At 37.0% G+C, this 14,209-nt stretch overlaps 1 protein-coding gene across 2 annotated transcripts in view; it reads right to left on the bottom strand.

Annotated features, from left to right (window-relative positions):
* The window catches only part of AFG1L (AFG1 like ATPase), a 116,652-nt gene that overhangs the window by 77,863 nt on the left and 24,580 nt on the right, over nt 1-14,209 (bottom strand). For both annotated transcript variants that reach the window (XM_025211401.1, XM_006029930.3), the window contains exons 5-7: nt 11,419-11,549; nt 4,822-4,921; nt 1,867-1,925 (exon numbers count right to left, since the gene is read on the bottom strand). In XM_025211401.1, the coding sequence (XP_025067186.1) occupies nt 1,867-1,925; nt 4,822-4,921; nt 11,419-11,549 (290 nt within the window). The remainder of the gene's footprint in view (nt 1-1,866; nt 1,926-4,821; nt 4,922-11,418; nt 11,550-14,209) is intronic.

A 14,209-nucleotide genomic window follows, 5' to 3' on the forward strand; every position in this document is an offset into this window, starting at 1 on the left:
GCAGAAAATCTATTGCAAAGCAGAGATCTGAACCCACAATACCAGAGTTGCAAGCTGATGCCATGGAACCAAGATTAACGCCAGTGGCTACTGTACCAATTATATTACTGATATTTAGCTCAATACCCTACTTTTTAATTTAAATGAAGCCATTTCAGAATTTCCAGTTTATTGTACCACAGTGCAAAGACTATAGGGAGCTTGCTTCAAAACATATGTCCACTTGCTATTCCCATTACACAGACACTCAGTAATACCCACTCAGCCAGCCATTGATGCAGGAGAAAATTCACACTGACAGTAAAACTGACTTGAATTTTTAAAGAGGGTGGGAGACCTAATAATCTGAAAAGAAAAGAGACTGCCTCCAAGTAAAAAGCAAAACTATTATACCCAACAATTAAAGTGATAATAGTGTCTCAGAATGATTTTCAAATTGTGGTTCAGGGAACACTTGCTAGCAGCCTGCAGAGCTGAATGAACACATGGCAACAACTCTCATACTCAAACTAGCTGTTTTATTATGACCGTAAGTGGAAAGAAGAACCTAGAAACAAAGGAATGAATCTGGCTAATGGTGCCCACTAGCAGGACAGGAACTCTCAGGAGCTCCATCAGGGAATGAGACAAATCAGGGGAAGAAAGTGGAATAGAAACACATACAAGGTAAGAGAAAACAAAGGGAGACAAAGGCACAGGAAAAAGATAAAGAATATCAACTCATGGCCTCTCTCCATGGCCAAGACTGTCCCCAACTCCCTGGTCCTTTTGGAGGGCCATTTTATCCTCTGACATTTGGAAAAAACAAAATATCAAATAAAACCATTCCTCTGTCCACTCTGGGGTACCAGTGCCAGAAGCTCCTTCTCTTCTATCCTCCTGTTCCTGAGTCTACTTCAGGAACTTGTCCCTCTCCCGGGTCTTCTCTAACAGCCTGTTATGGAAAATGCTGAACCAACAGTGAGGTCTGTTAGTTAAGCTTTACTGACACTCCCTCTCAGCCTTAAAAGGGGAAAGCCATGTTGTTACAGGATCTGAGCTAATTGGACTGCAGAGTTTAAAGTGAAAACTAAAAGCAAACAGTGGAATTACACACATATAGGGCTAGTAAAACTGCTTGAAAAAAACAATTTACTGTAGAGTATTATAAAATACTACTCCTTCAGTTATTTGAGGGTTTTTTGCTAAACTGCATAGTAATCACATTATAAGTAACATCTTTGTATACATGAAGACTTCTAAAAAAAAAAAAATAAAAAAATTCTGGTATAAGGAAAGCATGGCAGCAATATTTACTTAACAGTATAGCAGGGGTGTCAAACTCACTTGGGGCCCAGGGCAGAACCTGGACCACAAAGCTTCTCACAGGCTGGATCCAGCCTAGGGCAGAGGCGGCTGCTGCAGCTGCTGCGGTGATGGCAGGCCCAGTGGTAGCATGTGGTCCAGCAGCTGTGAGGGGCCTGAAGGCCTGCCACCACTGATGGCCACAGCCAGCAGGGCCAGAGAGCCCTGCCTTCTGCAGAGGCTATAGCACAGAACTTTCTGTAGCCTGACAGATTCAGATCTGGCTCATGGAGCATCTCTGTGTAACTACAGGAATTATAGTCACAACACATACATACACAGCAGTAATACAATGCTGTCCAAACAAATCCATTCTAGAGGGGTGTTTCTAGAAGTTAAATATTCCCTGTTAGACACTTGGGTGTTCTATTAACACAGACATTACCAATGAACAATTCTAGCTGCTCATATTAATTTTGCTTTAAACCTATATTAGGTTTTTTCCCTGAAATCCTGTACAAACCCACATTTATCAACTGGGCAGACAAAAATGAAAAGCATTCAACAAGTGACTTTCCTTACCTTCAAAACAGCAATAAATGGTACAAAGTTGGCTCTCTGAAGCCCATTTTTATAGAGGTCTGAAAGAGAAAACATGCATTAGCTTTGTCACTTACTCTTCACATTAATGTCAGCTTGTCTTTTAGTCTGGTAAGTGAAGCTCCATGCCGATGGAGAGATAAAGGAAGAGAAAAGAAATAAAGGAAGCTAAAATTGACTTCTATTCTTTTGCTGTATGAAATTCATTATGTTCTTAAAAAAATAAGACAGACAAATGGAATTCAGTATAATTAGATTTCAATCTCTAATGAGAAATAAATTAATTTTGGCAAAAAAGAGGTATAGAAAAGCCTCTGAATAAATAAGCACATAAAGAACTGGAAATATTGATAATCAGTCAGTGCAGCTATTCAGACAAACTATATACATGCTTAGTTTTAAAGGTTTGGAAAAGGATTTGTATTACAAATGAAATACTATAATGCCAAGTTTCAGTGTTGATGCTGTAATTCTATTTATTGGGATTACTTTTCTATCTTCTAGTAATTCTAAACACATCTATTATTTTTCAAGTCAAGGAAATGTGATTTTTACATAAATAAAATTACAAAGTACATAATCCTTCAAATTTTCACTAAATACTGCAAAAATTAAAATATTTTATAATGCAATATATATCTGCATTTTGAGAGAATATATAAAATAATAAATATAATCAGTTAAACAGCATTATATAACTTTAACTAAAATGCCTTTTCTGGAAAAATCACTACAGGGAGAGAATAAATATTTTATTATAGTGAAGTTTTCACTTTAAAAGCTGTACTATGTATTACTAAGAATGAGCTATTCCATTTTATTAATATTGTTGCCATCTTTTTGCAAGGACCCAACACCTGTTAACAGGGCAAGTCAATAGAAAAAAACAGGCACCAGTCACAAACTTCCACTAAAGGATGAGACTACATTAGATTTTTATTCAAGTGTATGTTGCAGTCATGCTTATGGGTTACAGCCAGGTTGGGCTTCGTTGTTTTATGAGATGTACTAACGTGTAATGGTACAGACACAAGGTGGCATGCCCGAACAATCAGCAGGGTAGCAAATTCTGCATCCTAGTAAACAGCAAATTTTGTATACAGACCTAAAAGTGAAAATGGTACATGGCTAACAATTATGTCAATGCATAATTTTAAATAATAAGAAACAAGTGAGTGCAAGCTTACTTGGGAAAACCAGTGAATATTAAAAACGGCTTTCCATCTAGTAGTATTTTAAACATGCTGTTTGAGTATGATAAACCTACCTGTACTAGCTCCTCTAGTTAATGAGCACTAGTTGCCTTGTTTTCACTCTACTATTTTTCTATTTTGGGAGAGCAAGGCAGGTGTGGGAAATGGAGGTTTTTGGAATCCCAGCTTTACTCTTCCCCCAGTGTACATTCAGTGTTTCCCCCTCACACTCCAGAACAGCAGTTTGTGTAACTTTATTAACTGTGGCACTTAGCCAATCAACAGGGTCAGTTTTCCCTTTAGCTAAGGTGCCACCTTGTGTTTCTGTATCCATAAGGAGGGGAAAAGAAATGCAAAACTACTAAACTTTGGTACTTTAATGAGAATAATGCAGTGTATTAATGCCACACTACATCATGGACAAGGATTTTATTTCAGACGTGTCTTTAGATGGCAGGATTGATTCCATGTACAGAGAAGGAAGGGGTGCTATGGTTTGCCCCATCTAATAGCACCACAACTCCCCACCATGATCATAATCCTTACTGGAAACTGCAAGTGCAAACTAAATATACCCCATGCAGTTGCAGATTCTTTGTGGCCTTCTATACCACTGAAGAAATGTACAAAAGCAGATAAATGACAGAACCCAAGCAGTTGTTCAGATTTATTTAAAAGGATAAAGAGGTGGGACCAAAGCCAAACTCACTATTTCATCACCCCTGAATTTAGATTGTTTAAAGCTATGCTCTTAAAAATGACTCCCGAAACTGAACTAGTGCATGATTCTTTTTGTGTACATCTCAAGTTGCGTTAATTATTCCCTTGCTATAATTCATAATTGGTCAAGCAAGGAACAAGCAAATGCTATGCAACATTCCAATTATAACATTTAAACACTATTTTGCCTCATTCAAATATAGAATTTTTCTCTTTAAGTCCAAAAACTTTGGCAATTCTCTTATAAGAAAACAGAATTTTTAAAGCCTTTTGCTGTCACTTGAATAAAAAAAAAATTAAATTAATTAAAAAACAGTGCTAAACAATTCAAAACTTATGTTATTAACACTGTGGTTTTAAAAGTGTCATTTAGCAACAAAAATAAGATTCCCTTATCTTACCTGAATAAATCTTCCCAGATTCTGAGGTTTAACTGTGTTCATAAACAGGCCAACTTTATAAACATATATAAGCTTTTGTTCATAATCTGGACTTCTCAGTTGCCAGAAAATGACCCCAAGGCAGGCAAAGTCAGCTCAGTAGGTTGAACCCCCCCCCCGCCCAAGAAAAAAGTAACATGAACTCCCAGGTTGCCAAAACTGAGGGAGGAAGAAATTACTTGCTTCCTTTGTGATCCATGCTCTGGCTCCTGCTTTTTTGCCTACCCAATCATGAGATAGCTTTTCACCCCTCTTCTACTCTTCCCACATCACCAAACTCCCAGAACTTGGCTGGGGGGGGGGGGGGGGGGGGGGGTGAAATATAAATCACTTCAAGAGGTTGTAGATGTAGAAAAAAAATTGATAGTCAGGTGAGAAGAGCTGAAGTCAGGACTCCAAATGCACCCTTTCTTCCAGATAAAGGGAAAAAAACCAGGAGGGGTCTGTATTGTATAGCAAAAGTATGAGATTCTCAAAAAACACTACAGATTTTGTCAGCATTAAAAGCTGAATAAATACAAACTGACTTCTATAAGAGGCATTGAATAATGCTTGAATAATGCTAGCAATGCATATGGCTTTACCTTCCGGTGGCCTGTTGGATGTTGCCACAACAACCACCCCATTCTGGAACAGATTTTCAAAAAGCTGTTTCAGAATCATGGCATCAGCGATGTCAGTGACCTGTGGAAGACAACACATTTGTTTTATCCTGCTTTCAGCTTCTGCTGTATAGATCTGCAAATGGCTTCATAGTAAAACAAAAAAAAAAGGCTTGTTAGTAAAATCCTTGGAGAAGGATTCTAATTATTGCTTGGGGAAAAATAAAGGGGATAATTAATAAGCAGAGAATGCATGACAGTCTTTTAAAACTTGTCTGCTCTTTATTACAGAACCCCATCATTTCTTTACCAATTGCTAAATGATTCCATGTTAACTTCTATTATAAAACTACAGGTGGGAGCCACAGAAAACAGACCTAAACATTTAAGAGGCCTAATTAATTAGAAGCAACATGAAATAACAGAAGATAGATAAAGAAAATACACACCGGCTGTTTTACATTTCTATTACCTTTGTAGCAAAGGTTCGGAGAGGTGACTTTAAATGGTCATGGGACTTTAGAAATAAAGACAAGTAGCCAACTATACATAATCAGCTGCTGTTGAAAATAGAATGATATGACATAGATACTATTGTGTGATTGTTGCACAAAACAATTCAACAGATGGCCCATCACAAAAATAAGCAATTTCATTGTTCTTTTTAAGTGCCTTCTATTACTGTCCATGAATAATCAAAAGGCACTGCAGTCACTTCCAGCATAGTCAGCCTCTTCTAACCTTCAGACACAAAACATTCACTCTAACAAAAAAGGGGTGGTACAATTAATACCAAAAAAAAACCTGGCAAACAATAAGCAGTAAAGTGAAAATTCTTAGACAAACTATTTACGAAGGCTGATTATAACTCATAATATTTGGAAATGGAATAACACACGCTTACGTCAAAAATACTGGGCGTGTCTACATGTGCACATTTAATGCGCATTAGCCCAATTTAAGGCGCATTTAGGGCTTGTGTCTACACGTGCATGCCCTTAATGTGCCTTAAAATGGCAATTTAAGGCTATTTGAGCCTCAATTTGATACCTGTATAGAGCAGATTAAATCACATTAGTGAACATGTAGACGTGCTAATGCACATTAATGAAATGTGCCCATTGACTTGGGACTAACTTTAGTCCCATGTCAGTCCACACAACTGCCTTAATGTGCATTAGTGCATGCATGTGTAGACACACAGCTAAATAGCCTTAATGTACATTAGACTAACATGCATTAAGTTTAGATGCATGCAAGAGCATGTGTAGACATGCACCCTGTGTGTTAGAAAGAAAAATGTAGTAAATTTTTCTGAATACAGAGAAATCCAGTTTTATTGGTAATATCACAGATTATAGAATCTTGCAGACTGGCTAAAATCAATGGACTCAAACAAAAAACAAGGCTATGAGTAGGAAGGATGGATTCTTTCACTCTCACCCCTCTGTCATATCCACCTGTGCCTTGTCTTACAAGGGATCTGCCTATGTGGTGCCACATAGCAGGGACTTTGACCACACAACTGACAGATGACCTCCTGTGCGCACAGGAAGAAGGTAAGAGTGCTTCTGCCAATATGCAGGGGTGTAGGTTGTAGCCGTGTTGGTCTAAAGACATAGGCAGACAAGGATCCTTGGGTGAATCTAATATCTTTTATTAGACTAACCCAAATGGTTGGAGAATAGTTATTAAGCAAGCTTTCGGGTTCAAAAACCCTTCATCAGGCTAAGGAAGTTTCAGCAGTTGGTGTGTGCTCTTCCTGGATGGAATGAAAAGTAAAGAAGCCAGCGGCTGGGCTGGTATGCATACAAGACAGGCAGGCAGTGAAAATGACACATTATAACCTGCCTGACATCTGACTCCCCAGGTCTCTCTCCACTTTCATCCCCCTTCTCTCTCTCCCACCCACCCCGCTGCCTGTCTCTCACCCACTGACTCCTCAATCTACATTTTCACTGACTACCTGTCTTGTATGCATACCAGCCCAGCCACTGGGTTGGTCTAATAAAAGATATCAGATTCATCCAAGGAACCTTGTCTGCCTTCTGCCAATATAGCTTATTGATGTTCCTCAAACTGAGTAAGCTATACCAATAAAAAGCACTTTTTACTCATATGAATGCATCTAAACTAGGGCTTTTGCCAGCATAAAATGCTGAAAAAACAATCAGACTCCTTACAAACATTACTAGACTAGCAAAAAGTGTATATCAGGCCTTAGGCTATAAATGCTTCAGAAGCAAGGTCAGGGAGGAAATTAAAGTAAATGAAAGACACTGCTCCCAGCCTCTGCTTAAATCTACTGATTTGTGGGGAGCTAGGAAGAACAGAGATGGACTTTGCTTTGTCATCTATTAGAGGCAACAGGGGAAGCCTTAAATAAAAGCAGGTTTTTCCTTCTCTATCAACAATCTCTGGATAACTATTCACTTAGTTCAAGGGGGAGGTTTGCTTTTTTTTCTAACTCAACATTAAACCATTTGATGAGTAATACAGTATGCAAACTATATACATCATAAATTACCCAGTGTCCAGCCTACACTCTGTTCAGAGTCATGGAGATATTTCTTCCAAAGTTTGCATATGCTAACTCAGGGACACGCAACTTGTCAAGTTCAGTTGCTTATATATTAGCTATTAGCAATTGTTTTCCTAAAGGTTCTTCTGAATTAATAAAATGTCATAAACTTCCAAAGTTGTCTCAAAAACTGAAGACATGGAAAGGGAAGTGGCACTTACATTATTTGATTTGGAATTCAAGATCATTGAGTTTCTGCACAAACACACTAGTGCAAATAGTTTTGCCAACTGCTTGTACATTGGTAGTACTTTAAATAAGAAATCAGAGCACAAACACAAATTTTAAAAGCAACTGAAAACCTTAATTGAGCCATAAAACAAGACTAAGAGAGGTGTTAAAATTGCAAAATTATTCTGTTACAAACTTTAACATTTTAAGTTGTACAATATACAACTGTTTGAAAAAGGACGTAAAGGACTGAAAAAAATTATATTTGTCGATTTTACAAAGGAAATATTTATAATGAAGTAAAAAGAAAGTGATAGTTTTGTTGCCAAGTTATTTGATGTTATAAAATTTTAATGTTACCACCTTACTAGAAAAGAATAACTTTTGAAGCTATATAAATTAATAAAGCAAGAGTCACTTTGTATATCAGCAGCTGATTTATGCTCTTTTGATCTTGCATAGTTTTTGAATGGTAGGATAATTTTATAGGGTACGCAAACAGAAGACAATAACTCAAGCATTCTCATAGCTCAGGTTTTTTCTGTACCCAGCTTTCATTACAACCAAGAACAAAAGAGAAGGCTACAAATTATCAATAAGAAGAGTCTCCTAATGGAGAGAATGGAGAAATTTCATTAGCATTTAAGAGAAAAGATTTTTATGACCTAGTGCTGCTTTCCATTATGACTCACTTAAGTAAAAAAGAAAAAAACTAATAGTTAATTTACATCTGTAAGTGCTTGAGACTCAGTCATCCACTGATTGGTACAGCTACCTATAATGAATGACAAACATAAGCATGTATTATCAGTAATTAGTATTAGCTGAAAAAAATAAGAGCATAGTTTTTTATTAGAGGCTTTTAATAGCTTTGCTGGTTTGTAAAAACTGTCTAAATTGTAGTTCTTTTTAAACCCAAGTGATGCTGATAGTATTTAAATACTGTCTCTGCATGATCATTCTGCTTACCAAGTCGAGATTCTATTTCCATTAACATTACTACTTGCTACAAGTTACAGTACAGTACAAAATTAGAAGCCCTAATTACTTATGTATAGAGTTGTTTCAGAACTACCCAAAATAAAAATAAATCCCTGACTTTACAGGCTTTTACTGTAAAGCAATAAAATTATAATTGTAAATGGCACAAATCTTGGTTTTTATGTTTAGGGCCAATTTTAAAAGGCCATACAATTTGCCTGGGTATAAAAAAAAATTGTTAAATGTTTACAGTAAAGTCCCATGGATCAAAGATTGTGAAAAGGAACACCACTTATTAAGCACTACAAACTTTGGCATTGAAGAAGTTTTGGAAAGATTTAGTTGCTCAAAGACTTAACACAGCCAATAGCACAGCAGAAGCCACACCAGTATCATAAAATGCACCTCTATTTCAAAACAGTAATTATTTTAACGTGGAAACATGTAAAATAATTCAACAGACTCATATACTTTTCTATGTCATTTAGTTAAGAGTAGTTATTTTAATTCCTTGTTTAACTCTTTATCCTGCCACCTACTTTCAGGATACTTTATAACATTGTCTTTATAACATCATTATTGACTCTGGCTGGGGGGTTTGTTGGTCTTTCTCCAGATGTTAAATGAGACTTGCCAACTTCAACAACGAAGAAATGCAATGATTCGTGATTTGATAACTGCTGAAATAAAAGTATCTTTAATGTTTTCTGCTAGCAATAATATGGAATCTCCTGTCACTATATATATTTTTTCAAAGAAAGACACTGTCCACTTTCTTCCTATTTGTATCAACAAGTACCTGAAAGATATTTCAAGTAAATCTAAACAGCTATTCTGATCATGTCTACTTCCACATTGTAAAAACATGGTTCTACTGTGGGAGCATAGACTCTTGCTTCCTTCTGTTATCATTTAAATAAGTCCCAAGTTTTCAGTTTGGACAGCAATTTTGTCTGAATGGTCCATTATTTTCTCTCTCTTTTGCTTATTTTCTTCCTGTTGTACCTGCTTAAATGTGAGCATGTGAAATCGTGAGTAAAATCTAGCCAGCCACGCTTCTGCTGTGAAAACAAATGAGTAGATCCAACTCAGTATTATGAACATTACCTCTTTTTAAGGTATTTTTTATTATTACTATCAAAATAGATTTGTGCTGCTGCTTTCAAAGCTTTAACTTCACTGTGGGTTTATAGTAGTAATAAATTAACAAGAATTGATATCTAAGATTCAAATGAAAATTCAATAGCTTGGAAACCTTTGCATATGTTCCAAGTAATCCTGTTGCATTTCCTTCTCAGCCAGACAACAAAGACAAAAAGTTACTTCATTCAGGAATGAGACTATTAAACCTTAAGCATGTCAACAGGGGGAGCAAGCAAGCAACCTGGGAAAAGCATCAAGAAGAATCAAAGTCTACCTTTGGAGTGCTGAAAGAATACAGTAGTGAAGCCCCTGCTTACTTCAGTGACAAAGGAGTGGGTGATAACTCACTCCTATGCAAGAGGAGAGTTATTTCCATTACCACACCCAAAACTGCAATTAGAGAAAGGCCTCCTAGACAGCTGTTTAAATTGTGCATTATTGAAATCAGCATGCTTACCAAAAAACTTCAAATTGCTTAACAGGAGAAGTATAACATGCTGCATTGCAGAACCCGTGAAATATAGTTCAGCAGAGCTCTCTGTTCATACTTACTTCTATATAAAACTACCTTCAAACAATGAGGTTGGAAATCAGAAAAAAAATACTGCATTCAAAGGCATAAGGTAAAATCCCCTTCATTAATTCAAGGTGAGATTTTAAATTCCAATCCAAGCCCTAGAAAATGTAAGCCATAAGTGTCTTCCATTAGAACAAGACACAGGCAAAGAAAGCCAGAGAGCAATCAAAATAAGGAGAAAACCCACAAAAAATCCTACAGCAAGTCATGAAGAAGATTAATATAGTTATGGCAAATACCTGTACCCGATACAAGGTTTGAATGTGTGCTAGTAATATTTTCTAGATGGAAAGAAGAGATCAGCAGTAAAGAAATAATGAATAAGTCAAGAACTCTTTTCCCAGCTGGCAAACGAAGCATGCCTATCTGTGAAATAACTTCAAAGACTAATCAATCTTTCATAACAGGAAAAATGGCACACATTAAAACAATTAATTTTTACTTGTCTATTACAGAGTTTACTTGTATTTGTAGAGCAGCTTCTCTCTCCAAAATTTCTTTAATGCACTTGTGCATTTTCAACATAACATTATGAGGCATATTAAAAATAAAGAGCTCAAGAATTCTGGAGAATAAAAAGAATTTAATCAAGTTAGTTTATGCAAAATATTTTATCAGTTTATTATATATGTTCATACTGAATTCAATAAAAACTGCTTATGATTTAACTGGTGTTTACACAGTGCTGTCAAATAGACTCCAGCAGACCACATAAAAAATTACAGTTGCATTGGACACGACATTCCCAAGTCCTTGATCATAGTCACTCAAAGTTTTATTTGGTTATTTGAATGACAGTGACTAGGAGCGAACAAGCAGGTATCAGGATACCAATGCACTCAGCACTGCACAAACATCACAAAAAGGGCATGTCTACCCCGAAGTGCTCATATAATCATCTCTTCAAGCATTAAATATCCCTACAGTGAATGCAATGATAAGAATGCAATGAAAATACTTGAAGCACATTAATCCAATTAACTTCTTCAGGAATTGGAAACACAATTTGTATTCTTGAATTTTAGCCTTCTACCAATATGACATATAAAAGGTAAGAGATTCTAGCGTAAAAGATAAAAAAACTTCAGGTTTTCCTGAAGCTATGAAACAATACCTACTTACTCACCTGAAATTCATCAAAACATAAGAGACAAGCTTCTTCACTTATTTCCTCAGCTACTGGGGCTATTGGGTCATATGATTTGGCCATACGTCCTGGTTTTCTTTTTGGCAAGCTCTGTTTAAGGCGGTGTATCCCTGAGTTAATAAAACAGAACAACAATAGAAAGATGATGTGTTTTCCTTTATATGCTCCAGAGGGAAAGCTAGAAATACACATTTTAGTTTAGATACTAAAATGCAAGAACATGAGCACTATATTTTAATTGGGCAAACGGAGTAATTTTTTAACCTTTTCATGTATTACAGATTCAGTACACCGCGTTTTCCCGCTTAAAATGTGTCAAATACTGCTTTGTAAGCCTCTTGGATCCTGATGATATCCACATTAAAAAGGTGCAACTATCTTTCCATTGTTTCAAAAATCCTTATATTTTAATTGGTAAATCTTTAATTTTGTCATGCTTAATTTATTACTTTGACTTCAGTTTGATTTCTTTGAGATTTCTAATATTCAGGACAATCTTTAAAGTATTGCAAAGTCAATCACGGAAATATGCACTGCTTTATAAGTCATACTTACAACTCTGTGGTCAAATTCTAGGATAATGAGAAGAATCAGCTCAGAGAAACTAATCCCTACATTTCTGAACTTTACTCGAGAAACACTGAACACAAAGTACTATGGTACAATATAACACTTTAGCTTATACTGAACAGAATCTCTAACACACTAAAAATCAACGCTTGGTAAAGACAGACCCTGTGATGAGAAGTTAGTTTTATTAAGAACAGACATACTGCAACTTATGTACTTATTTGGTCTCCAAAACATGGACCACCCCCATGCAGTATTGGTCACTGTGTCACAGTGAATCATCATTGGTATGCTGTGGATGCAACATAGGACTACAACTATAATCAAATTTAAGATTTATTTTTACATGAGGATGTTAAATTTTGAGGAAAAGATCAGGAAGGCTCCCAACTTGAAAACAGAAAACTTCAAAACAACCCTGAAGAAGTTTTGAGAGAGAAAATGAGTCAGCAATGTGACACTAACACAAAAAAATGCATGAAAAGTTATGCAATCTGGGGCTGCATTAACAAAAGCATTGTATGCAAGACACAGAAGGTGATAGTATCCCTCTACTCAACTGCTGGTTAGGCCCCACCTGGAGTATTGTCTCCAATTCTAGGCACCACATTTTAAGGACGTTGAGAAAATGGGGAGGATTGGAGAGCAAGTGACAAAGATAATAAACAGGTTGGAATTCAATCCATAGAGGAAAGGCTGCTAGAACTAGGTCTGTTTAGTTTTAAGGGAGGGATATGATAGCAGTTTTCAAATATTTGAAAGCTGTCATAAAGAATATAGAAAAGCATTGTTTTCTCTTACCACATAGGACAGGACATGAGGCAACAGATTTAAACTACAAGGCAGATTTACCATATTTATTCAAATATAAGATGAGATCCCCCCATCAGCATATGGAAGAAAGCTGTTCATCTTGCATGGCATACAAGAAAATCTTATTAAATATGTTACATATCATTAAACTGTTGTCACAAGCAGCATGAAAACCAACTATAAAATTGATTAAATGAAGCCAACACTGAGCATGACTATGAAACACATGGCCCATATTGAGCAATCATACTGGTGGGAAGCTTTTTTTTTTTGGCTTTTAAAAATAATGGGAGGGTGTTACTTTCACAGGGAACTGGCACCAGACCTAGAGGTACTGCAGTATCAGGCTGCGATCAGGAGAGTCAGAGCCAGCCCTGACACCCTCCCCTCTTGGTGCCCGAAATGGACTTAACTACATTTGATCTTAGCCAAAAAAAATTTTTTTAAAAAATGCGATGCTGATGGGAACCTACAGGAGGGTTTTTTCCAGGTCAAATTAATTAGCCAAATCTGTTCTGAATCCTATCAATTGAGCACAACTCAATCATTCAAAATGCTGTATGTGGCAGTACAACCGACAAGTATCCTCCACCCCAGACTTTTCAGCCTGGGGCTTCAGACACTCCCAAATCCATTTGGCAGGTATCTTACATGTAGGCCCAAGCCTGAAGGTCCTGGGGTTCAGATGTCCCTTGATCTCACTCACCCTTAGCTAATGGCCACAAAAACAAGCTTAGAGCAGTCCCCACAAGAACAGGTTAGTACAGACCATCTGAATAAGATATATTCAGTGCAAGATAAGATATACCAATTGCACTCAGTCCCTCTTAGCGCTGACTCTTTTTCAAGTCATGGTGGGCCATGCCTACTGAATAGAGTGTGACTTCCGTTTCACTCCCACAGCTGAGCTGTGCCTTTCTTTCCCATTTCCAATTATTCCTGTATCTTCATTATCATTAAATGTCTGGCAAACATCACCGAACAGGGCCCCAAACAGTTCACCCAGAAACCCTGTCACCCCGTCTCAGCCTGGTGCATAAGATTAGTATGACCCTGCCCTCCATGAGGTGGAACCAGACCACGTTGCCCTGTGCCTCATCTGCATATAAATCTTTGAAGGATCCTAAGACTTTGACAAGAATACCTAGTTCCAGGGGAGAGTATCTGGAGTATACAAACATACTGAGCAGTTCATGGGGTTAGCATTTCAAGCCATGGTATCGACTCTGCTGGGGCCCAGCCCAGTGAACTATATGATGAATTATAAAGCTTTTTGGCTTTCAACTAATATATTATGTATAATTTGCACTAGTTGAATGAAATACTGGAGACAGTGGTGGCTATCTACCAGGAGCTGTACACCGAATGACCAGAGGACCTGGGGGCC

This window comes from Alligator sinensis, unplaced genomic scaffold (genome assembly GCF_000455745.1).
Source record: "Alligator sinensis unplaced genomic scaffold, ASM45574v1 scaffold962_1, whole genome shotgun sequence".
Lineage (NCBI taxonomy): Eukaryota > Metazoa > Chordata > Crocodylia > Alligatoridae > Alligator > Alligator sinensis.